Source organism: Quercus lobata, chromosome 3 (assembly GCF_001633185.2).
Source record: "Quercus lobata isolate SW786 chromosome 3, ValleyOak3.0 Primary Assembly, whole genome shotgun sequence".
NCBI lineage: Eukaryota > Viridiplantae > Streptophyta > Magnoliopsida > Fagales > Fagaceae > Quercus > Quercus lobata.
In genome coordinates, this window is record NC_044906.1 from 29921258 (window position 1) to 29947321 (window position 26064).

The window sequence follows — 26064 nt, forward strand, 5'->3', positions numbered from 1 at the left end:
GGTTGAACAATAACTCACACGTGGCCAGTGCTGTGGGAGGAGGAGCCGTAGGTAAAACACGGTCTCCAATCACGTGCACTGTTTTTCTTTTCTTTTTTTTCTTTCTTCTGTTCCTTCTGTTGAATCGGAAGGGAACTTGTTAATATAATTTGAAAGTACAATGGTTCCAAGCATCATCATCGTAATTATGGTTTTATGGTTTAAAAATAATGGTATGTTTGGGATTCGCTTATTTTGTTGAAACTGAAAATTTTTTACTGAAAATACGGTAAATAAAATGAAAAGTTAGCTGAAATAATATAATAGGACCCATGAATAGTATCAAAAAGTGCAATAAGACCCATGAATAATAGCAAAAATAAGTTGAATAGTAAAATAAGTTGGCAAAATTATTCATGTCAAATGGACTCTAAGTGTGAGCGTCTTGGTTCAGATCCCAAATTAGATTACCCAATGTAAGATTCGATAGTACATCATAGACCTCGTAAACTATGGCAAGATCAAGAGTTGCTATTCGGTTTTTAAATAAGTTGATAACCACTTTGAGTGATATGTGCAAATGTCTACTAGTCTTTACTTTTTTTTTATATTTTTTTTTTTATGAACGTCTACTAGTCTTTACTTCTTAGTTTAGAGTTAAGGCATGTGCATGAGAAGGTGATTGGTACCAAAGCCCTTCCAATCTAGTTGGTCTTTGTTTTACACTATTTTACATTTTGACTATATAAAATGAAAGTTTACTTTAAAAAATAAAATAATAATAAAAAACCTAACATGTTTACTCCATTATTGCATTCATTACTAGAATCACCATATTTATATTCAAAATCAAGACTTAGGAAATGAAAGCAACCTATAGTCTACATATATTAGATTATAATTTATAATCATGGGTTGCATTAATCACATATGTGAAATTTATTTTTTATTTTTTGAGAGAAAAGATAGTCTAGGTAAAACACGGTCTCCAATCACGTGCACTGTTTTTCTTTCTTTTTTTTCTTTTTTTCTGTTCCTTCGGTTGAATTGGAAGGGAACTTGTTAATATAATTTGAAAGTACAATGGTTCCAAGCATCATCATCGTAATTATGGTTTTATGGTTTAAAAATAATGATCTGTTTGGGATCTGCTTATTTTACTGAAACTGAAAACTTTTTACTGAAAATACGGTAGATAAAAGTAAAAGCTAGCTGAAATAATATAATGGGATCTATGAATAGTACCAAAAAGTGCAATAAGACCCATAAATAGTAGCAAAAATAAGTTGTTAGAATTAATCATGTCAAATGGACTCTAAGTGTGAGCGTCTCGGTTCAGGTCCCAAATTAGATTACCCAATGTAAGATTCGATAGTACATCATAGACCTTGTAAACTATGGCAAAGATCAAGAGTTGCTATTCAGTTTTTAAATAAGTTGATAACCACTTTGAGTGATATGTGCACATGTCTATTAGTCTTTATTTTTTTTTTCTTTTTAATGAACGTCTACTAGTATTTATTTCTTAGTTTAGAGTTAAGGCATGTGCATGAGAAGGTGATTGGTACTAAAGCCCTTCCAATATAGTTGGTCTTTGTTTTACACTATTTTACATTTTGACTATATAAAATGAAAGTTTACTTTAAAAAATAAAATAATAATAAAAAACCTAACATGTTTACTCCATTATTGCATTCATTACTAGAATCACCATATTTATATTCAAAATCAAGACTTAGGAAATGAAAGCAACCTATAGTCTACATATATTAGATTATAATTTATAATCATGGGTTGCATTAATCACACATGTGAAATTTATTTTTTATTTTTTGAGAGAAAAGATAGTCTACTTATTTTATTAATTGAGAACTTGGAAAATCAGTACATACAAAAGCTCAATATCAGAATTCAAGCAAAAAGGAAAAAATAGCCTTGCTCTTTGGGCCAAAACATGCGCAACCGCATTACATTGCCTTATCACATGAGCGAAAGAAAAACTCGTCGGAGCTAACATGAGATAACGTGTACCTAGCCAAATGCCCAAATAGATGAGTTCTGTGAACCATCCCTCTGCAATTCCTTAATGACCAGCTCCGAGTCACCTTCAAAGTGGGATTCTTGCAATCCAATCTCCTTAACGAAAATCACAGCTCGCCTTGCTGCCAACATCTCCAAGCATTCCACGGAATGGGGCTGTTTCATTTTTTCTGCCATCGCAGCCACAACTAAGCCATTTGAATCTCGCACCACTACGCCCAAACCAGCTTCATCACTTACAGTAAACATCGCGCCGTCTAAATTTGTTTTATATTCACCTGGGTTTGGAGGTTGCCATTTACGCTACCTCACCAATTTACAGCTCGCTGGGTGCACAAGGCAAGAGCTATACAGCTGCATGACTAGCGCCACCAAATCTTGAAACAAGCCCTGTGAAGCTTCGTAGTGATTGACCCAGTAAAAGTCACTGTCCCAGACCTGCTTAATTGCTTAACAACCCCACAAAGCATGGTGCGTGTCCTCTTCAGCTCTATTACATAGGTGGCAAATCGGATTTGTCAACACTCTCCTCTTCACAAGGTGCGTTTTTGTAGGCAAACAATCTGAGCATGCTTTCCACATAAAATGTTTTACCTTCCCCGGCACTTTTAGTTTCCAAATACTCGACCAGAAACCAGTGGACAGAACTGAGCTTGAACCCGATGCTTCCTCATTCCTTGCTTCTTCGCACAAGGCTCGATATCCCGATTTTACAGAGTACACTCCGTTCTTCTCAATTGTCCAGTACAGGAGGTCCGGTTGTGGAGTATTACACAGCGGAATTGCCTTAATCTTTTGGGCATCGAAAGGCACCAAGCACTCATCAATTACTCGGCTTTTCCAGCAGCCCAGTCAATAAAATTATAGAATTGGAATTGATTACCCAGTTAGTTTCAAATCTATCAACTATTTAAAACCAAAATCGGTTGTTAACGTTAACTATCCTATTTATTCTAAATAAATCAACCGTTCAAGACCGGGTTTTAAGCTAATCAACCTTATGATGAATTTTGAAGTTATATATCACGTTTATTCCAAGGATTTAGGCCAAAAATCAAAAAAGCTTTTAGTTGATAGATCAATCATTATATCAACCATCGTGCCATAAATGGAAATGTTCAAATTTCAAAACTCGTAACTTAACTTAATCATTTTAAGTTTCTCAAAAAAAAAAAAAAAAAAAAAAAACTTAATCATTTTAACGTGTCTAGCTATCTAGCAATATGATGAACGGCAAAATTACTCAAATCTTTTAATATGTGAAAAACTACAATCGGTAGGAAACCTGCAATGACTTTTGCCTCTTCAATTAAATGACCATAAGCAGCAAAAGACACATTCACTCTTCAAAAAGTTGATAATAATCTCTAAATCTCCCTTTAAGATGATAGAAGAGAGTCTAATATCCCTGTATACAATCACTTAAAGTGTGATTTAGTAAGTGAATACATGACAACTTCGTATAGATGGTTGTAGTTAAACTTTATTCATATTAAACGATCACACACTATCCATTTTATGGAAATTATCCTCTTCTCCCATATTCAGATATTAATCATGCTTATAAAGGAGTTAATTTATGGAGTTTTAAATGTAGTTAACATATGCCACAGAAGGAAGGTGTACCCTAACTAGGACCATAGTGTACCCTTACTAAGCAAGTGTATGATCCTTAGTCCACATATTTCAAGGTATATATTTTAATTATAACTTAGTTACCTGAAATAGTACATGAGATTCATAAATAGTACCAAAAAGTACAGTAGGGCACATGAATAGTAACAAAAATAAACTAAATAATAAAATAAACTTTTTTTTTTTTTTTTAAATTTGGAGCCAAATGCACACTAAAAACTATGAAAAAAGGGGAAAGACTATGGTGCAGGAGTCTTTTAACTTTTTCCTAGTAAATCATTGTGATGCAATTTATATAGTTTAATGATTGAAGACACACAACAAAAAGGCTCTTATAAAGGGGAACCTTATTAAAAGAGACTTTATTTAGGAGGGATTTTTTTTTTTTTTTTTTTTTAATGAAAGGAGGGAAAGTAAAATAGAATTGTGTATCATGCAAGCCACTCCACGCAAAAACACTCGAATATTTGCATTTTTTTGTTTGATCAAGTGATCAAGCATTCTCATTGGTAGGTGTTGTGGTTATTTGTCATTGAGACCAGGAACTCTACTTAATGATGAGTCTACAGTTGGACCAAATAGAGAATAAAAAAGAATTTTAGTTATTGACTTTTGGATTCACTAGGATTGAAATCCTAATGACTTTATAAGTAATTTAATTAATAATTTTATAAATAAATAAAATAAAATTATTAGAGCTCATAATATATATTAAAAATAAAGATAGATAGTTGGAGAAATATGACTATTGAAAATATGATTGTTAATGATATATGAATATCGAAAATAATAATAAAGTAAAAAGATTGTGTAGGGATATGTGCATAGTAAATTAGCAATAATAGAAATATTGGAGTTTTTAGCTTGGATTTAGCTAGAACTTCTAAGTCACGTAACTATGAATTTCATGGAAAGTTATATCATAGTTTAGGATAAATGCTTGTGGCATGCTTACCACATGCAAGTCATTTCAACAAGGTATGAATGGTTTAGGTTTGAGTGGAACCACTTGGGTAGGCTTGTTTTTTTTTTTTTGGTTAAAAGGAGTCTGCATTAAAATTAGATAGCCATGAAAGGCATAGTAGTGGTAGAACACCTTAAATAGTAGAGACCATTAGCATCCTCATTAACAAGAGATACAATATCAGGGGCAGGGGGGTTAAACAAAATAACAAAATCCTCTTGCTGCGAGCATCCCCTCTTGGCCAGTCCATCAGCACACCTATTCACTTCCCGAATGGTGTGATTCACACTGATTTGTTGGAATCTGCTGAGAAGGTACCTGCAGTCATTCAAGAGGGAGGAGTAATCCCTGTTAGTGACTGAACTAGAGAGAACAAGATCAACTACCACTTTAGCATCAAGTTCAACTTCCCATTTGCAAAGCAAGCTGAAGCCCATATCGCAAAGCCCAAAATTCTGCTATAATACTTGTAGTGAATCCTATACTGTGAATGTACCCTTTGATCCAGGTACCTCTGTGGTCCCGAATTAATCCTCCGCCCCTTACTCTCCCTAGGTTTCCAAATGATGCTCCATCTATGCTAAGCTTGCACCATCCTTCAGATGGTTTATTCCATTTGACTTGAGAATTTACCATCTGTTTGGTTCAAAAGGATTTTCTAACGTAGTACACATACTCAATGGCTTGCTTCAAACACGACTCATGAAGGTTAGGGCTTAGAGTAGTGTTTTTAAAGACCATTTTGTTCCTGTATTTCCATAGGGACCTGATTGCGAAGGTGGACACTATTCTCCATGGATACCCATTCGCCTTTATTAGAGGATTACACATGCAATTGGCTTCAAGCCAACTATGGATATCTAGATTGAATGAGGAAATCAAATCAACAGGGACTCCTATCTTTCTCTAGAAGGACGTTGCAAAGGGGTAATCCCTCAACATATAAATAATTGATTCATTTTCAGTTTTGTAGAGGGGGCACACAGCCTTGCATTTTGTGCCTTTCGACATAATCACTTCCCTAACTAGCACACTGTTATGGTGGCATAACCAGAGAAAGTGACATATCTTTGGCAGTGTGTCAATCTTTTAAATCCAATTTCCCTTAAACCCAACATTGTGCTCTTCCTCGGGTCTTGCCAGAGTATATGCTGTTGCAATAGTGAATTCCCCATCTTTTGATGCTGTCCAGCTCATAAAGTCCTCTTTATTTCCATATAGCCGAATGGGTGTGGTAAGGATTTTTCCTTATATACATGGTGGCAGCTCAAATGAAGTAGCATTCCAATTCCATTCACCTCCTTGTCTCATCTCCTCAATTGTAATGTTCCGATCTGATTAATGGATCAGACCCTAAATAAGCTCTCTGACTGACTTACCCTTAACCGAGTTATTGGACCAGAAGCTTAGCTTAGATTTACTCCCCACATTCCAACCTATCCCTTTCATGAAAATAGGGAAACCCAGTTTGATTGCTTTCCAGTTAGCTGAACATGGAAGTTTGTCCAGATCCTTAGAATTTCTTCGAGCTTGAGTACAATATTTGTTCAATAAAATCTTCACCCAAAGGGATTCTCATTTATGGTACATTCTCCAATTCAATTTAGCCAATAAGGCTACATTTTTTGTATTTGCATCTTGAATGCCAAGTTCTTCATCTTTAGGTTTAATAATTTTATTCCAACCCACCATATGAGTTTTCTTTTTCTCTTGAGTGGTGCCCCACAAGAAATCTCTATTAATTTTATCTAGTTTGTCACAAAGATGAGAGGTCAACATTATTGATTTGACTAAAACTGTCATTCCAGCAAAGGATAGAAGTTGAGCTTTCCATCTTGACAGCTTGCTGATGGCCCTTTCTGCAACAAAATTGAATTGATTCCAATTTGAACCTTTATGCTTTAAGAGAAACCCCAGGTATTTCCCTAAGTTGTTCATGGCCAGGATATTCAGGTTCTCATAGATAGTAGACTTTAGGGCAGCTTCCACATTTTGCGAGAAATAGATACGGGACTTGGTTGTGCTAACATACTGCCTAGATTCACATCAAAACAGATCTAGCACCTCCTTTATGGATTCACTCCCTTCTTCACTGGCTTTTGCGAAATAGTATTAGGTCGTCCGCAAAGAGAATGTGTGAAATCTTTAAATTTCCTCGGGATGCTTTTAGGGCCCAATCCCCTTCCATACACTCCTTGTTAGTGAGGCGTCCAAGGGATTCCATGCAAAGAATAAAAAGATAGGGGAACAACAAATTGTCTTAACGGATGCCTCTTAAGGTTTTGAAGGTTTCCATCATACCTCCATTAAAAAGAATAGAAATACTTGTTGAGGAGACACAATTCATTATGAGGTTGATCAACTTATTAGGAAAATAGTAGGCTTGGAGAATTTTACGGATAAAATTCCATTCAAGTCTATCATAAGCCTTCTCTAAATCCACTTCGATGGCCATGTACACATCTTTTCCTTTTTTATTGTCAATGGAATGCATCAGCTCTTATGCAAGTAGGATATTATCTAGACCTCTCTTTCCTAGGACAAACGCAGCTTGGATAGGGGAGACAAGCTTGTTGAGGAGAGGACAAATTCTTCCTACGATAATCTTGGTGACAATCTTATACACTGAGTTATAGAGGTTGATGGGCCTATAATTACCAAGAGTCTTCGGAGATTGGCATTTTGGGACAAGCAAGATCAAAGTCCTATTCAAGTATTCAGGAATAGGCCTAGAAGCAAAAATGTTCCTTATCTCTGTACACACTGGGTCTTTGACATCATGCCAAAAATACTAAAAAAAGCCCGCATGGAGACTGTCTGGTCCAGGGGCTTTAAAAGACTTTAGTGCCCACAGGCCTGCCCTGATTTCTTCTTCCAAAACTTTTAGACAAAGCTTCCCTTTATCCTCCTTAGTCAGAAAGCAGCAAGAGAATTGGCTAACCTCTGATGAGAGAGTAAAGCAAACCAGTTTTGTAAAGAAAAGCTTTTTAAGTCCTTGACTCTCTCTTCCTCCATAATCCATTCCTCAACATTATCTTTAATGCATCTAATTTTATTCTGTGTCTCCTCACCACTGTTGATACATGGAAGAAGGAAGTTTTCCTATCCTCGAAGGTAGCCTAGTTAAGACAAGACTTAAGGGCCCAAAATTCCTCCTCCTGAAGCATAATGAGGTTTTAATCTTCAATCAATTTCTTCTCTAACTGAATAAGGAGATCACTAGGATTGTTGTTTGCTAATGCTTTTTGTGCTCCATTGAGTCTCACAAGCACTCCTCTATTCCTGGCAAAAATATTACCAAAGATATTCATATTCCAATGCTTGGCTTTCCCTGTGAAAACAGAAATTGCATTATTGAGAAAGTGTTCCCATGATTCTTTGACTACACTAGGAAATTTAGGGTGGAGTAGCCACATTGATTGGAATCTAAATGGTTTGTTCCTCATCATAGCAGGGGGGTTGGCTAGCTCCAGTAAAACAAGATAGTGATTAGAAAAGACCCTGGGGAGCTATGTCACTGATGCCTCCGGGAAAAGAAGCCTCCAAGATGGGTTAGCAAAACACTTGTCAATTCTCTCCAAAATTAAGTCCAACAATTGTCTCCGGTTGGACCAAGTGTACTTTGGTCCAAAGAAACCCAAATCCAAAAGGTTACAGGAATCCAGAGAATCTTTAAAATCCAAGGCTCTATTAAGATTGATGCTTCTACCCCTAAACTTGTCCTTGCCACTGAGAACTTCATTAAAATCCCCCAAAAGTAACCATGGAAGGCTATGCAATTGAGCTACTTGTGACAGGTTAGACCAAAGAATTTTTCTTTCTACTATACAAGGACTAGCATAGATAGTAGATAAAAGCCAGGAAAGGTTATTAGAACATACCTTCACAGTTCTATGAATTTCTTGTTCGACGGAGGAGAGCACTGATATGTCCACATCATCCTTCTTCCAGAGCAGCCATAAGCCCCCTACATACCCTATTGTATCAGTGACAAAAAACCCATCAAAAGGAAGATCTTCAATGATCTTCTTTGCTCTGTCTCCCCCAACTCTTGTCTAAGTGATCACAATGATAGCAAGAAAGTGATTCACCATTATTTCAATCACTCTCCTCTTGAAATTAGCGTTTAAAGCACCCTTACAGTTCCACAAAAGGACATTCATTTTGACAAAACTTCCATTTGGAACCTCACTTGATTAGGCATCATCAATGCTGTCTCCATCATGCTTCATCCCAACTGCTTTAGTAGGTCCTTGGAAGCTACCCAGTTTGGCTTCCACACCACCATGTGCTTTAGTATACCCAAAATGTCATCCCTGCAGCACAACAGGAGATCGCACATCCAAACTGAGGTTAGGATTTGGAATAGCTTCATCGTTAGGAAGTTCCCCATATGGGACGCCACTGTCCCTCTAATGCACCAACCATCCCGATTCGTCCAATTGAGGCACTACCAATGGCCTTCTTTGCTTGTTTAAGGCCTTTACATATTTCTCCATTATGAGGAGGATATCGACAAGAAACTTCCACCACTAATTAGGTGTTGAGCCCCAAGTTGGATGCTCCAATGCAAGATCCCCCGTTTTGAGGCTGGTTGGGGTGATTGGGAACAAATTCTTCCATGCTGCCCTTAATTCCTCCTTGAACCACCCCAGGGTGTCTGTTGGAGATGCTCTGATTTGTGCTATTGTCTCGTCTGGTTTCTTATGCTTCATTGCCCACCCTGTTTGAAGAAAAGCTTGGGGTACCAAGTAATGAGGATCCATTTTCTGAGCTAAAGAGATAATCAGAAGCTCTTCATATCGAAGTTGCTTTACTTCTTGAGTCAGAACTAACTCTTTTGAAAGCTTTTGTCTTTTTAGCTTTTGCAAGCTTCTTATCCTTCTGAGACTTAGAATGGATAGTAGACCTCACATCAATCCCACTCTTCCCCCTGCTCGATGCCGTGGCACAGATATCTATCTGACCTTTAGGATTTTCATTTTATTCCTTTTATGTGCATATCTCAACTTCCTTGGCAAGTACCTTGGGTCTTTCGACTTCCAGCTCTACATGGGAAATAGTTATAGAGTTATTCACGTTTTTGTCAACAACACTAGGTCCTATCTCTTTACTTGTTTGGACCAACTTGCCTTTTACTAACTTTTCCCCTTGTTGGTTAGGATTGTTAGTGTCACGTGCTCGTTCATTTCAGACTACCTTCTTTTTTCTCATTACCAGTATCCATGCACAAAAGTTGGGATCTAGTTTCTCGGTTTCAAGACTGTTCCTTAGGGTGGGGCTAGCTTTACTTTCATCCCTTCTTTCCATTTCCTTCGGTTTAACCTAATAACAATAGGTCTCTTGCTTATGACCAAGCCTTCTACAACAGAAACATAATGAACTAATGTCTTCATACATTACCCTTTGCTTTAACCAACCCATTCTCACAATGTTAATAAGTGGTTTTTCCAAGTCAATTTAGATGCATAACTTGGCATAGCTCCCTCTTGTTCCAAATGTTGTGAATGAGTCAATTCTTAACACTGGACCTATTGCTCTTCCAATCTCCTTCAAGACTGTTAAATCATAAAATTCTATAGGGAGGTTGAGGGGTCTGACCCACACTACTACTGATGAGAGGGTTGCCTTTGATGCTTTAAAGTATGGTTCCCATGGCTTGATAGCTAAGAAATGCTCTCCCACAAACCATGGGCCTCCCTTTAACACCTTATCATAGTCATCATCATTACTGAACTTGATGAGGAAAAAGTCCCTTCCTAAGTCCACACAATCCATTTTTGCCGATGGCTTCCATAAAGTATTGATCTTGAAACTGAGGTAGTTGAAACCTACTGTTCTACCATACACTTTCACTATCAAGGCCTTGGATCATGGTGCCTTTATCCTAAACTTAGTATTCTTGGATAGTTTGACATTAGCCATACCCTTTGTTAGATCCTCACACTTAGTATTTGAGTCTTCTTCATCTTCCCTGGCCTTTACAAACTGGAAAGCCTTAACATAGGCCTCGTCAATGGGCCGGGCCGGGCCAGCCTGACCCGTTTTTACTTGGCCCATGGGTCTAATGGGCTGGGCTTAATGGGCTGTTGACTAGTCAATGGGCTGGGTCGGGCCGGGTTGGAAGGAAAAACCCTAACCCATGGCCCTACCCATGGGCAATGCCCATTTGGGCTTTAGCGGGCTGGGCTAGTGAGGTGGGTTTAATGGGCTATCCATGGGCATTTTTAACAGGTCTTCAATGGGGTTATAAAAATTTAACCAAAAAAATTATAATTATATATTATTACAAACTATCAAATTGAACAATTAAATCTACTAAAAAGATTTTATTAAAAAAAATACTAAGACATACCTCTTAAAAAGGTACTAAAATAAGATTAATTAACTTTTATTGATAAGAATAAATAAGTACATTGAATTAAATATCAACTCTTAAAGGAAATATTTGAAGAATAAAATATCAATTCTTAAAGGAAATATATGAAGAATCAAATATCAACTCATTAAGGAAAGAATTTCTTCCAACCAACGATAAGCTTTTATTTTTTTAAGGAATTTCTTCTATAATTGTAACTTGTAAGGAAAGAATTGGAATTTATCAAAGGAAAGAATGACTTTCTTTCCAGAGGCACAGAGGTAAGGCAACAGTCATCTTAGTAACTTTGTTTTAAAAATCAAAGTTACTAGACTAATACCAAAATATATATTTATTATGCATATTGTATCACAATCATTCCAAGTATTTAGTGGTTAGGTGTGTGGTTTTAAAGTTTTTATAATGTCTAAAGTTCAATCCCTCACCCACCCAACTCCCGAATTATTTTGTTATAAATTTTGGGCAATGAGTCAGGCTAACGGGTCGAGCTACTGGGCTGGGCTAATGGGCCGGCCCACCGGGCGCCCATGGGTAAAGAAACCAACCCATAGCCTGTCTCATTGGGCTACTGGGCTGCCCACGGGGTTCAATATTACCGGGCTGGGCTGCCCATTAGCCTGGTGGGCTAGCGGGTTATTGGGCCAGCCCATGGGTCATGGGCTATTTGATGACCCTTACCTTAACATATGCTCCTGGTATTTCCCCAACCAGATTGTCTTTGTGGTTAACTATCTTACAGGGTTAGGTGAAAGCCTTCTCTCCACTACTACCCTTGAACTTTTTCACAATCCTATTCAGTTCTTCTTCTTCCTCGCTTGAACATTGTTTTATAGACATTATCTCAACTTCAATCTCTCTCAATAAATATTGGGTACACTTGGTTTAAGCTTGAATTAGAGCTTCTAGGAATTACTTGATATTAAGTGTGCATTTGGGTTCTAATTAAAATTGGCATTTTGCTTAAAATTTTCTATTATTTTCGAGTCTCACATGAGTCCTATAGCAAAAAAGTTTATTTTCCAGCTTCGGTAGCATATTTATTCACACGTGACACGCCTAGGTATTTTTTTTTTTTATTTATCAAAAAGCCACGACCGGGATGAGGTATTATTTATGAGTCCTAATCTATTTTTTCCTCACTTTTTATTATTATTAGCTCCATGTGCTATTCACTAGCTGTTGCTTTTGAGTAGTTGTTTGATTGAATGCCTAAGAGAGATATTGCTACTATTCTAATGGTTTAATCTTACTAATGAAGCCTGAAACTGGCTGCACATATTAGTGGGTGTGTCTAGATTTTTGTTAATGGAAAGCTATTTAAGCTTTCAACAATGAATTTTCTTTCATATTGTTGTGTTGGAATACATTAGAAATGAAACAATTGGATTTATCTAAACACCTTTATAAGAAGGGAAATCGGCAGTTCTTAACTCAGTTGCTTAAGTATGTTTCTAATCTGTTATCATAATTTGATTTTGTTTTTGCTACTCCTATGGATCTGCTTCCCTTGAGAGGACATGAGCATCAATTACTTTGAAGGAAGAAGCTTAAGCAATCTGTTAGAGACCTTACCGGTACCCCTACTATCAGAAAAATGAAATTGAGAAGAATATGAAGGAGTTATTATCTATTGGTTTCATTAGAGACAGTTATAGTCCTTTTGCTTCCCTGTTCTTTTAGTGAGGAAGGCTAATGGCTCATGGAGAATGTGTATAGATTATAGAGCTTTAAATTAACAAACCATTAAGGATAAATTCCCTACTCCTGTCATTGATGATTTGCTAGATGACTTATTTGGGGCTTGTGTGTTTTCTAAATTGGATTTAAGGTTTGGTTATCACCAAATTAGGATGAAAGAGCAAGATATCCCTAAAACTGCATTTCAAACTTATGAAGGTCATTATGAGTTTTTAGTGATGCCCTTTGGCTTAACCAATACTCCTTGTACCTTCCAATCTTTGATGAATATTGTTTTCAAGCCATTCTTGAGGAAATTTGTTCTTGTTTTCCTTGATGATATACTTTTGTATAGTAAGACCTTAGATGATCATGTAAGTCACCTTAGATTGGTATTAGAGGCTTTAGCTAAGCACCAACTGTATGCCAAGAAGTCTAAGTGTGTGTTTGCTTGTAAGGAGGTGAAGTACATGGGGCACCTCATTTCAGTTTAAGGAGTGAAGACTGGTCCTAGGAAAACTGCTGCCATGCAGCAGTGGCCTTTTCCTAAGGATGTTAAGGATTTGAGAGGGTTCTTAGGCTTCACAGGGTATTATAGGAAGTTTGTGGGGGAGGGGGGTGGGGGTATGGCTAAATGGTAGCACCATTAACTGCTTTGCTGAAGAAGGATTCTTTTGCTTGGACCCCAGAAGCTTCTTAAGCATTTCAGTTACTTAAGGATGCAATTTCTAATCCATCTATGTTGGCCTTACCAGATTTTACCAAAGCTTTCACTTTGGAGTGTGATGCTTCAAGCTTAGGGTTAGGGGTTGTTTTGATGCAAGATCAGAGACCTATTGCCTTCCATAGTCAAGCATTGAAGAGTAAGAACATTGCTCTCTCAACTTATGAAAAGGAATTGCTGGCCTTGGAGGTTGTTGTGAAGAAGTGGAGGCCTTATCTGCTTGGTAGGCCATTTGTGATAAAAATTGATCATCAAAGTTTGAAATACTTACTTGAACAGAGGGTGGGCACTCCAGCACAGCAGAATGGATCACTAAACTCCTTGGTTATGCTTTTATAGTGGAGTACAAACATGATAAGGAGTATTTGGAGGTTGATGCTCTTTCTAGAAGGGATGAAGATCTGGCTGGAGCTTCCATAGAACCTTTTGCTACTACTGTTGGCACCTTGTGTATGATTTCTTTTCTTACACCAACTTGGCTTTTTGATCTCAAGTCTATTTATGCAGCTGATCCTACTATCTAAAATATTGTTCAAGCTATTTAGTCTAGATAGGTTGCTCCAAAGGATTTACTTTCTGTAATGATTTACTATTTTATAAGGGCGGGTTGTACTTGGGCCAATTTAATGGTGACTTAAAGGCCAAGGTGTTGCAGCAAGTCTATAATGGTCCTTTGGGGGGTCACTCAGGTTATTTGAAGACTTTTCACAGGCTCAAGGGTTTCTATTAGTCTGGTATGGGGAAGGACTTGAAGCAATACATTAGGGAGTGTGATGTTTGTCAGAAACTTGAGAATGAGACTTGTTATCTTGCTGGTCTGCTGCAACCCTTGTCCGTTCCAGAAAGGCCTTGGCTAGATGTAAGTATTGATTTTGTTGAGGGTTTGCCTAAGTCCTAAATGAAGACTGTGGTGTTTGTGGTTTTGGATAGGTTAACTAAGTATGCTCATTTCATCCTTATCTCTCACCCTTACACTACTGCCAAGGTAGCTAACCTTTATATACAATTTGTTTTCAAATTGCATGGCATGCCTTGATCCATTGTTAGTGACAGAGATCCTTTGTTAGTGACAGAGATCCTATCTTTACATCTAAGTTTTGGTTAGAATTGATGAGATTGCAAAGGGTTGTCTTGGCTATGTCTTCTTCCTATCACCCCTAATCTGATGGCCAAACTGAGGTTGTTAACAAAAGTTTGGAACATTACTTAAGAGCTTTTGCAGCAAGTAGGCCACATTCTTGGGTTGAGTGGCTTCCATTGGTTGAGTTCTAGTTTAACATAAACTTCCATACTTCTATTAAACTTACTCCATTTGAGGCTCTCTATAGTTATCCTCCATCCAGAGTTATGGATTATGTGCCTGATACCACTTAAGTAAAGGCTGTAGACTTGTTGTTGAAGGATAGACAACAGCTTTTGTCCTTGCTCAAACACAACCTCAGTGTTGCTCAAGAGAGGATAAAATGGTATGTTGATAAGAAGAGATTGGACAAGTCATTTGCTATGGGGGATTGGGTTTATCTCAGGTTGCAACCTTATAAGCAAACTTTGTGCAGCATCAAAAACAAGGGAAGTTAGCTCCTCAATTCTATGGATCATTCTTGGTTCTAGAAAACATAGGACAAGTATCTTACAAGTTGTATTTGCCACAGAGCTCACTCATTCATCCTATTTTTCATGTGTCCAATCTTAAAGCTAAATTGGGCCAACATGTGTTGCCTAGGCCTACACTAACAACTGTAAATGCTGACTTGATCATCTCCCCTAAACCTGTGTAAATTCTGTTTGACAGATCACACTAGCTAAGGAACAAAATGATTACTCAGGTGTTAGTGCAGGGGCAAGGTGAGAGTAAGGACGATGCCACTTGGGAAAATTTATTTGATCTTCAGTAAAAATTTTCACACCTTGTGGGCAAGGTGCTTTAAGTGAGGGGGAATTGTTAGGATTGTGTATTAGTTCATTGAATTTAGGATTGCAGTGGCTTGTAGTAGTGCTGTTGTATTAGTTTACATTGTATACTTGTATTGATTGTCCTAGAGTTAGTTAACAAAGGAAGTTGGTAGGTTAGCCAGCTGTACAAGAGTTGGTTATGCACTGAGAGAGTTGGTTATAGCATATAGTTGTAGATTGTATAAAGGGGACTAGCAGTACTATTGTATAATCAATCAAGAATAATAACAATTGTTTCACTGTCTCACTCTTCTCTCTTTGTATCACTCTCTCTTTCTCTAGCGGCCCAACTGTCCTTGAGTTTAGCTACAACATTAGGAAAATACAATTGAGTCCTTGCAATCTTCTACCATGAAACTTATGTAATTACTTTTGTCTAAACACCACACATTGGTCAAATGACTCATAGGTTGGTGTTTCTACAAGGTTGTTTGCAAAGGCCTCATCAAGAACAATTTCATGTTTGAAGTTGGGGAAAGAAAAGTAACAAATACACAACGCTTCGTGAAAAAAATATAATACATGTGTGGGGGAATCTAAATAAGTTGTTTCCAAATTGACACTTAGAGTCTGTTTGGGATCTGCTTATTTTGTTGAAACTGAAAATTTTTTGCTGAAAATACTGTAGATAAATGTAAAAGTTAGCTAAAATAGTACAGTACGACTCATAAATAGTATCAAAAAATACTGTAGAACCTATAAATAGTAGCAAAAATAAGTTGAATAGTAAAATAAGTTCGCAAAAATAATTTTTTCTAAACGCACACTTAATATTAAACTGATTTTTTTTGTTTTTTTTTTTGTTTTATGCATATAAGATTATATATTATAAATTAATTTCCAATAGATAGACCTGAGTATTTTAGATTTTTCTACAGGTCTAATTCATTCCACGTCTAGCTTTCTAGCTTAATTGCATTTTGTGATTTTGACCATGTTTGAAACAGAGTTCTTAAATTATGAATTTTCCTTAAAAAAAATTTTATTTAAAAAAGAAAAAGAAAAACTCATATTTTATGGTGGTCACTCCAGACGATATATTGAATTGGGCATTCCCTCGCACTTTTCCTGACGTACTTTCTCCGCAACCAAACAGAAACAGAAAACTCTCTCACCAGATTGAATTTCAAAATCACAAATTCCATGGATCTCTTGCTCCAATTCCAACACATCCTCGAATCGGACCCTCTTATGTAAACATCATATACCTCTCATTTTTTTTCCCTTTATAGCAAAATATTGAAAATTTTACTTTGAATTTCATTTTTGGAGTCTTACAGAGATGAAATGGGATTTGTACACCCGACCCAATTCGCAACGCTGACTGAAGACTCAACAGGCGATACTGCGATTTCGGATGGTACAACCTTTTGGTGCAGAGATCACAAGCTGGGCGTCTCGACCCAGGCTGTTCTGCCATTGTACAATGCGGCCAAGCGTGCGTTTATTGCGGCAATGGAAGAGTACAAGAGACTCGGCGATGATGGGTTGGAGAGTGAAGTGATGAAGCATAGTAGAGCTCTCTTGTTGCTCAGCTCCGATTTCGGCACTGCCTGGAACTCAAGGTCCCTTATTATAATTCAGTTTACTTATTTGAGTTTTTGGTAGAATCGGTAATTTATCATGGTGTCAGCGTCTCTACTGTACCTTGCATTTAAACAAGTTAAAAATGGGCCCACTTATCTCAATAGCTTAAACTTTTGAGAAAATTAGTAATTTAATAACCACAAATAAGCAACTGTGCAATGTAGCATGAGGTGATTCACTATAGGGCCTAGGCGAAGCTTGTGATGTTGTAGAAGGTTTTAACTTAGAATCCATGCTTCGGCGAAGGCAGCCAATCAGTTTATGTCTTCACTATCTTGATTAGTGTGTATTGCATATAATTCATTTACCATTTGCCAAGTAAGTCTTGGTTGAACACTAGAAGTTCACATATAGTATGTATGTCAATTGACCAAATGAAAATTATGCCCTTCTCCAATGCCACCCTATAGAAAATCGCTCACCATCTACAGCCGTGGAATTAGTGATACGAATTCAATAGTAGTAAGTTTTACAGATTCTCTCTTTTAAAATGTAAATCTCTAGGAGTATTTTGTACACACTTCCATAAGTTATTATTTGGACAGGCCATGGAGGGGTTCGTGCCTCATTTGTCATGGAGGGCCTTTCTATAAAAAACTGACTGACTGCAGACCCTGCTCTGCTCTTGCATAACTTTGAAGTGTATTTGTGTGTATTTTAATTCATTGAATTACTTTTTTATCTTTTTTTTTTTTTTTGATAAATAACGTAAGACTATTATTAATAAAAGAAAGATTGCCAAACTGAGTACATTGGGGATGTACTATGGGGGCACAAATCAAGAATCTAAAGAACAACGATCAATAAAAATAGAAAAGGAAGAACAAGAAAAGTGGGAAAAGACCACACTCCATTCAAAGAGAGTGTGTAAGAAAAAAGACTTAATCTCCAGCAAAGAACGTTCACAACCCTTAAAGCTTCTAGCATTCCTTTCACGCCAAATGCACCAAATCAAGCAATGAGGCACTAAATTCCAAATATCACTGTGACGATGTCGCGCAAACTTTCCTTGCCAAGCCTCAAACAACTCAAGAACAGTATTAGGCATAACCCAATGAATACCAAACAAGCAAAAAACCAATGACCACAACTCCCTAGCTATGGAGCAACGAAGTAGAAGATGATCCACCGACTCTCCACACCTCTTACACATATAGCACCAATCAAGCACTATCACTCGTCTTTTATGGAGATTGTCAGTTGTTAAGATCTTCCCTAAGGAGGCAGTCCAAGAAAAGAATGCCACCCTTGGAGGAACCTTCGATTGCCATATCATTCTCCATGGAAAGAAAACAGGAGTAGGAGGGTAGAAGGAGCTATAATAACCTCTAACCTCAAAGCCTTTATTACTTGCAAGCTTCCAACAAAACTTATCTAGGCCAAACTCCCGCACTGTCGAAGAATAGACTAACCCCATAAACCGGTCAAAGGCTTCTTCTTCCCAATCTTGTGGTGGACGATGAAATTGTACATTCCAGTGAAACCTCCCTACAGACCAACCCATAACTTCAGCCACCGAGGAATCCTTTGACCTAGTAAGGCAATAAAGCTCCGGAAAGGCCTCTTGGAGAGTACAATCCCCACACCACACATGCTTCCAAAATTTCACTCTAGTACCATCCCCCACATCATAAACAAGGAATTTAGTGATACGGATTCAATAGTAAGTTTTACAGATTCTCTCTTTTAAAATGTAAATCTCTAGGGGTTCGTGCCTCATATTTGTCATGGAGGGCCTTTCTATAAAAAACTGACTGATTGCAGACCCTGCTCTGCTCTTGCATAACTTTGAAGTGTATTTGTGTGTATTTTAATTCATTGAATTACTTTTGTATCTACTCCTATTACGATGTCTTACGCATAATGCAGGAAGCTAGTTGTGTCTAAGAAGCAGCAGCTCTCAATGTATATGGGTGAACTTCTGTTGTCAGCTCTTGTTCTTTCGTGTTCACCCAAAAGTGATCAGGCGTGGAGTCATAGGTAACATAGTTTTTAATGGTTTTGTATCATTTCTACAAAGCACGATATTCACATGTCATTCCCGTTGGTTAGTTTTGCCTTAAGGGTTAACATTATCAACTTGATCAATAGAACTTAGGGGGCCAATCTTTCTTTTTGTTCTTTAATTATCTCCTTGTTGATACACAGGGTTTTGTGTTTATTAATCTGATTTTTCACCTGGCCAAAATTTTTAGTTTTGTTCACATTCCTTTCTGATAGTATTCTTACTTTTCTGCCTCCCTGTTATGGCTTTAAGTAATAACACAGAGTTCTTGTGCACATTGTCAATTTGCAGGAGATGGGTGATCAAGTCAATCAGTGGAAAGTGTTCAGCTCTGCAAGAGATTTTGGGGAAAGAATCTGAGCTGGTGGAAAAAATAGCTGAGGTTTAAAGTCAGTTCAGGAACACCGTACTATTAAATTATGAAGGTTCATATATACATTTCATTATTGGAAAAACTCCATTCTCACATTTGCTGTGTTTGCTTGTTTCCCTTAAACACTACCTAGAGTAAACAAGAACTTCAGTTTCAAAAAAAAAATTTGGATGAGTATGATTCAAGATTTGATAGCCACTAGGATGCTTCTCTGTTGAGTTATCTAGATCTAGTTCACCAAGAAAGCACTCAATACCTGTGAACAGAAATAGAATGCATAAGTGTTTACCTTGCTACTGAGATATAGCTGGATTGTATCTTCTTATGTTCTGAAAATTCTAGCTACAAATGGGCAGGTGCATCTATCTTGATGGAGGTGAAACTATTAAGTCTCAAGATTGGAGTTCACAATGCTGTTTTCCCTGGATTATGATTCAGTTCTAAGTTTGCCTCAAAGCCAAACAAAACTGATCCATGCACACCTAAGATGCTGCTACATGCCACTGCCTCTGTGGTTGGTTGTCAGCCATAACAATTAGCACTGCTGGCGGCAGATGATCCTAGTAGTTTTTAATCTTCTGGGATGACAAATTACAGTATTGAGGTTGTATTTAATTGCACAGAAAAAGAGATGAAAATGCAGTTCCTTCTTTTGTCTCCCACCTTTTTTGTGTTATTTTTATTTTTCTTTTGGACCGAAAGAAATTGAGCTCAAACTGTTGAATGAAGCTTGATGTTGTTAAGCTTTGTTTCCAAGGATTTTGCGTGATAAAAATTAAACTTATATAGCCTGTCTCTTGAAGAACTGGCATCCCAAATTGAAGGTGGAATTCCCTGTGCAGAGTTTGGACCATCTAATTATTCATTTAACGGAGTGCATTATGTGATGACCCTTAGGGGAGCTAGTTTATAGTCTTTCTAGTTGACTACTTGACTTTCTTCTTTAATTAGAACTTTTGACCATATCATTATGCAAATGTTTCTTTAGCTTCTGCAATTGTCCATATATATTGGTGGTTTACCTATTGACATTTAGGCTTTAGCACACCTTATTTTGTTGGCATATCTGTCATGCTATGATGTTGAGGGAGAGTGTTCCAGGAAGAAACCTAACAATGTTTTAAGTTGACTTGCAGAGATCAAAAATGAACTATCGTGCATGGAACCATCGTTGCTGGCTTGTTTCATACATGACAAGAGAACAGGTGCTACATGAGCTAAAGAAATCCAGAAATTGGGTGGCGTTGCATGTTGCTGATAATTGTTGCTTTCATTATCGCAGAGTGAGTTTTCTTATGAATTTGAACAAGCTCCAATTTAAGTTCTTTGTCCTAACTCCCCACCCCCCAACCTTTTTCCAAAAAGGAGAAATCTGGTAATCATGAGACTAGGGGATTCCCACTTTCCTCGACACAAAGTGAAGGATGAGGTTCGAGTCTTTCAGAATATCTTAATTTTGCTAGCAATATGTCATCATTAATTTATTTCATTTAATCTATAAAACTTTAGATGTTTGACGCATGACAGATGGTTGTGATAACCGGTTATTTTCTGTTGCTTAACTGTTTGAAGAACCATTTACGTTCACTGAAAGAGTAAGCCAATGCTTGGAGCAACTGGACTTTTAATTATCTTTTGATGGTTTCACAACTAATTTTTCTGAAAATGCATTGATCCCTAAATGAGATGTTCTTAATCAACAAATACACGACATTGTTTAATTTTAAGGTGGAAGAAATAGTTTCAACCATTGTAGCTGTATATGCTTTTGTATTCCTAGAGTGATAAGAACACAAGGCTGGACTGGAACACCATATTCTTCAAGAGAGAAAAAAAAGTCATTAACCTCAAGTGAGAGAAAGATAGTGCTAATGTGCTTTAATTATCTTATTTGGAGTAAGGCACTTATAATTTCTTACATGCTGACTGTGATGAGCTGGGATTTCCTTACTTATCTCAATTTAACTTGCAATCAATTTTGCAGCGGCTAATACTCCGGATTTTGAAAGACTCAAAACTTGAAAATGCATCCCCTGGTTACTTTGTTGAAGTTTCTGAAGTATGGAAGGTGAAAATATTTTTTAACGTCTACGCATCATTACAAATTTTATTCATTTCTACAAGAAAGTTTGCTCTATATGCTCTTATCATTATGAATTGTATTCCATTTCTCCCTTCTCTCATTCCTGGGATCCTTATATGAGTGAATGTCAGCTTCAGGACAGTATTCTTTTTCTAATTTACTTTAGTTGAGTGATCTAAGTGATTTCATTCATAAGTGTTGGTGTGTGTCTTGTATTCCTCCCGTACTTGGGTTGCACCCCTTTTGTGCTTTATTAATGAACCTTTTACTTTAAAGAAGTTGCTTAGGAACCATAATTGGGTTCAACTTTTTTGTTCTGATTCGTTTGTAGTTCTAAATACTGAGATAAATTAGATTATAAAGTTATAATGTAACTTCCTATTAGTTTAAGCTTTTGGGTATCAGTGGCATTATTGATTCATTTTTCTTAATAAATAAGCAGTCTTTATGGGTGATTGCATGTGCTACACACTACATGAAATAGAAATGGGGCTGGGTGATTCATTAACAATGTTAGATAAGCACTAAGACACTAATGTAAAATCCTTTCATGCCCAAAGCATATTATCTTAATTATGTGACTGCTTTTAGTTACAACTGCTGTTACTTACTGTTTTAGGATTTGTAGATTGCAACTGTGCTTTTTAAATGTCTTGAATATTTATACCAAGTTTTTTTTTATTTTTATAAATGTCCTGACAATGTTGGTGTGACAGGAAGAGCTCGATTGGAATGAAATGTTGATAAAGCGTTACATAGGAAGAGAGGTATACGCCCTTAACTCAAAGCAGCTCAACTATGCCTTAATCCTATTGGTGATGACTTAATGGAACCTTCTCAATTTTTCTTTCTTTCTTTTTCTGATAAGTTTGATCAAACCTCTTCAACTAATATAGCTCTGCCACTCATATTGTTTTCATCCATTCTATCATATCTGAAATCATACTCATGGTCACTTCTCTTTACCTATTTATACACTTCTTCATTATGTCTACCTATGTTATTTTCAGACTCCCTCTACCTTTTTTTACTCCTTCAACCTAAATTGAAAAAAAAAAACACCCTTGGCATGTACTTTTTTCTTTGGACTGACTATAGTGTCACACGGGTAGGATATTTTTTGAATTTTTTTATGGACAAAGTTTAGCTACAAAATTAGTTTTAGTCTTAGACTACAACTTTACTTAATAAAATAAATATTACTACATATTTTGAAAATCTAATCATTGAATTGCATGTTCTTTACATTCTCAATACACATGTTAAATTTTGTGTCAATCAGATATTATTTACCATATGATTTATAAGCTTATATTTTATGTATAATTTTAAACTACGAAAATTTTTAATTTAAACAATTTATTGATGACATAACTATCAATATTTAATTTTCTAGAAATTTTACAAGTAGGGAGGATATAAGAAGATGTAATCTAATGATGGATTTGTCAAAATTTACCTCTAATAAAAAGATATTAAGTTTGGTTGTAACCTTAAGTTATAACTAATTTTGTAGTTAAACTTTGTCATTTTTTTATTATTAATTGGCAGACACTTTATGTAGGAGATGATTGTTCTCAACCCTGAAATTGGTGGGGTTAAGCTTGGTAATAGTACATAGATCTGAAAAAGGATTTGTAGTCTTCCTGTCACCTTAATGTTTGCAGATTGCAGTGTGATAACATTGATAATCTGTACTAACTACACATTGTCTAGCCAAATCCAATTCTCTCATTTGTGGATTCTTGCCCCAACTAAAGAAGATATCTGATTGTTGTATTGTTTTGATGCGGTTATCCAAGAATCAACTAAATACCCATGGTCTCTGTTTTACACTATACTAGCATTTCAAATACATAACAACCCCTCACCACCAGAAAAAGAAGCATTTTTAAGAACTGTAGTCCACCAACATATGAGTTATTGCATTATGAGACTTTCTTATTGCAGTACCTTTGTTCATGATGTCATTTCTTCGGTCAAAGAAATGGAGTCTTTGTAACAAGAAATTTTGTGGTCTGATTATATATTAAAAGAAAAAAAAAAAAGTGGTTCCATGCGGGTGCTTGACCTTTTTTTAAATACTCCATTAATGATCCTATTATTTAAGAATTTTTATCTAATGACTTTCATTTCAAACAGGCACTTTGGCTTCATCGCCGCTTCCTCTCTTTGTGTTGGATGAAGCAATTTGCAACCAATCTCCATGATGTATCCTACCATTCTGAGCTAAAGACTAGCACAAGTATCAACTTCAATTCCTTTATTGATAATGAGTTGCGTCTCCTAAACTCTTGCTCAACTATTCCAGATAATGACTTTGAGGATTTCCAAGCGCAAGCCTCATATTCTGCCACTTACATATTATGGCTGACAAAGGTAAATTATCTTTTGTCTTTTTAATTTCCATTTTGTCTTGTCGGCTGAATGCTTAGATTTTCGTTATGTGCATCAGCAAATCCCAGAGTTTTGGTTTGAATTCCAAGAGAAGCTTGCAATAGGAAATCTAAAGACTATGCTAAGCAAGGTGTGCCCAGAAAGGTCACTCCTTTGGGATTCTTTAATAGACTAGATGGAAACGCCTGACTAATTTGTGAGGGAGTAAACATTATCTTTAACCCTGTCTAACATTTCTCATCTTTTTTTCTTTAATTCTTTTACCTTTTTTTTTCTTTATATTTTTACCTTCTTTTTCTTCTCCACTTGCTGGTTTATGTAGCGATGATATTAACAATGTATGTTATTTGGTTTTCAATTTATACTTTAAAATGGTGTAGATTATGTTAGTATGTGATGAACACTTTCGGTATATTTATTTTATATTATAAAATTAATAATTATCCTAAATTGGAATATTGAAATAAATTGATATCACAATATTTCGTTTGAATATTTTACCAAAAAAAAAATATTTCGTTTGAATAGACAAACTAAAACGATCATTAAAATAGAATTGGTAACTTTGGTTTTCTCATGGTTGACAATGACTGAATTACTAAAAGTAAACTAAAAAAATTAAGAGAGGATAGTGAACAAATAAATAAAGTATACTTGGATGTGAGTTGGGTAGCATAACAATTTATCAAGACCGAGTTTCTTTGTAGTAAAAATTGTGGCTATCAAATGACATATCCAAATATGCCATTGAACGATGATCACAAATGGTGAGATCAACAATGGGAGGGATGCTATGCACAACAATGGTTCTAGTTCGATCGTCTCTCTCTCTCTCTCTATCAAACTAACCTAAGCTTCTCTCTCTTCTTTCCATTGGGTTTAGATTATTAATTTTGGTATTTTAAATTTCATGTGTGTTTTTTGTTAGTATATTAATGGTAGAATAATTGAGGTATTAATTTGGCACGTGTAAAGCTCATAGAGTAAATTGACCAAAATAAAAGTTTTTAAAAGTGTAATGGCAACCACCTTAAAGCTCAAGGGGCGTGCATTTTTACCACACTTTTGTACTCAACCTTTTACTCAACATACAACTTTTGCTAGCAAGCCTTTTTGCAAGTAATTTGTTGATTAGTGTAGTAATCATTGATGACATGCAAATTAGTTGTATTTGGTAAAATCTGTTGTAATTGATCAAGTTGAATAAATATTATCTACTAAATGTTGTAAGTGTGGCAAATTTGAGTTAAAACACATTTTTGATGTAATTCAATCCTTATTTTTTAGTGTCTAAATTAGTATTCAACTTCAACTATTTTTAAGACGCTCGAAAACTGCTCAAGATCATGAAAGCTCTGCTGCCTCGACTATGGGCTTGACTCCATGTGATCGATCATGCTTTAATGAAGCTTGAAGCTTGACTCATGCTTGACATAGCTTAACCAATCAAGTTGTGGGATTTCAGAAATTGAATTTTCAGTTTTAGCCCATGATGACTTGACCCACTTGGGACCTATGCACTAAGATTCCCAAAGGTATACAAGCTTAATTTTAGAGCCATCATCATAAGTAAGAGAACACACAGATTAGGTTATTGACGCCGAAAGAAAAAGAGACACACATATTAGGTTATTGACGCCAAAAGAAAATTCAAATCATCTTGCTACTAATGCTCATATGGATTATTATTTAATTTTTTATTCTCCTTAGCCTTCCAGAAATTCCTTTGGATTGCAAAATTCCTTTAGAGCAATCCATTTGATAGATCTCAGGTGAGAAAAGTTTTGTAGCAAATGAATAGTTTGCAAATCTAGAAGGTATTTTTTATGGTAAGTACACATGTAACTAGTGTGTCTTGAACCCAAAATATCACTCTTGAACTTACTCTAACAAGGAGAGTAAGTACCATTTGTGCTACAGCTCATTAGCAAGTTCTTTTTTATGATCTTTACCTCTTTATTTTTTGGTCAAACATTCATAATATCACAACGAGGCATGGGATTCTATATATGTCACCTGCAAACTATCTTAATTGAAAAATAAAGAAAAACAACATATTGTTGGGACATTAGAAGTTCTAAAATGTTCACGTTTTGTCTAAAGGTCTGTTTGTATTGGGCTTCCGCGTTTCAGGCTTTTTTTTTTTTTTTTTTTAATTTTTAAACCAGCATGTTATGTACTGTTCATCAGCCATGAACAGTGTATTTAGGCCAATGAACAGTGCCAAACAGTAAAAAAAAAATTTATTGTTTTCGATTTTCAGCAAAA

The 26064-nt window shown here is 36.2% G+C and overlaps 1 protein-coding gene across 7 annotated transcripts in view; it reads left to right on the forward strand.

Annotated features, from left to right (window-relative positions):
- The first annotated feature begins 16372 nt into the window (after positions 1–16372).
- The window catches only part of LOC115981440 (protein prenyltransferase alpha subunit repeat-containing protein 1-like), a 39794-nt gene continuing 30102 nt past the window's right edge, over positions 16373–26064 (forward strand). Inside the window, exons 1-10 of one of the 7 annotated variants that reach the window (XM_031103589.1) lie at positions 16377–16544; positions 16632–16916; positions 18808–18918; positions 19235–19325; positions 20453–20599; positions 21301–21384; positions 22116–22166; positions 23542–23610; positions 23711–23778; positions 23855–23947. In XM_031103589.1, the coding sequence (XP_030959449.1) occupies positions 16495–16544; positions 16632–16916; positions 18808–18918; positions 19235–19325; positions 20453–20599; positions 21301–21384; positions 22116–22166; positions 23542–23610; positions 23711–23773 (951 nt within the window). In that variant the 5' untranslated portion in view covers positions 16377–16494 and the 3' untranslated portion in view covers positions 23774–23778; positions 23855–23947. Of the gene's footprint in view, positions 16545–16623; positions 16917–18807; positions 18919–19234; positions 19326–20452; positions 20600–21300; positions 21385–22115; positions 22167–23541; positions 23779–23854; positions 24169–26064 lie in introns of those variants that run through there. The other 6 variants (XM_031103582.1, XM_031103583.1, XM_031103586.1 and 3 more) reach the window with 6 other exon arrangements.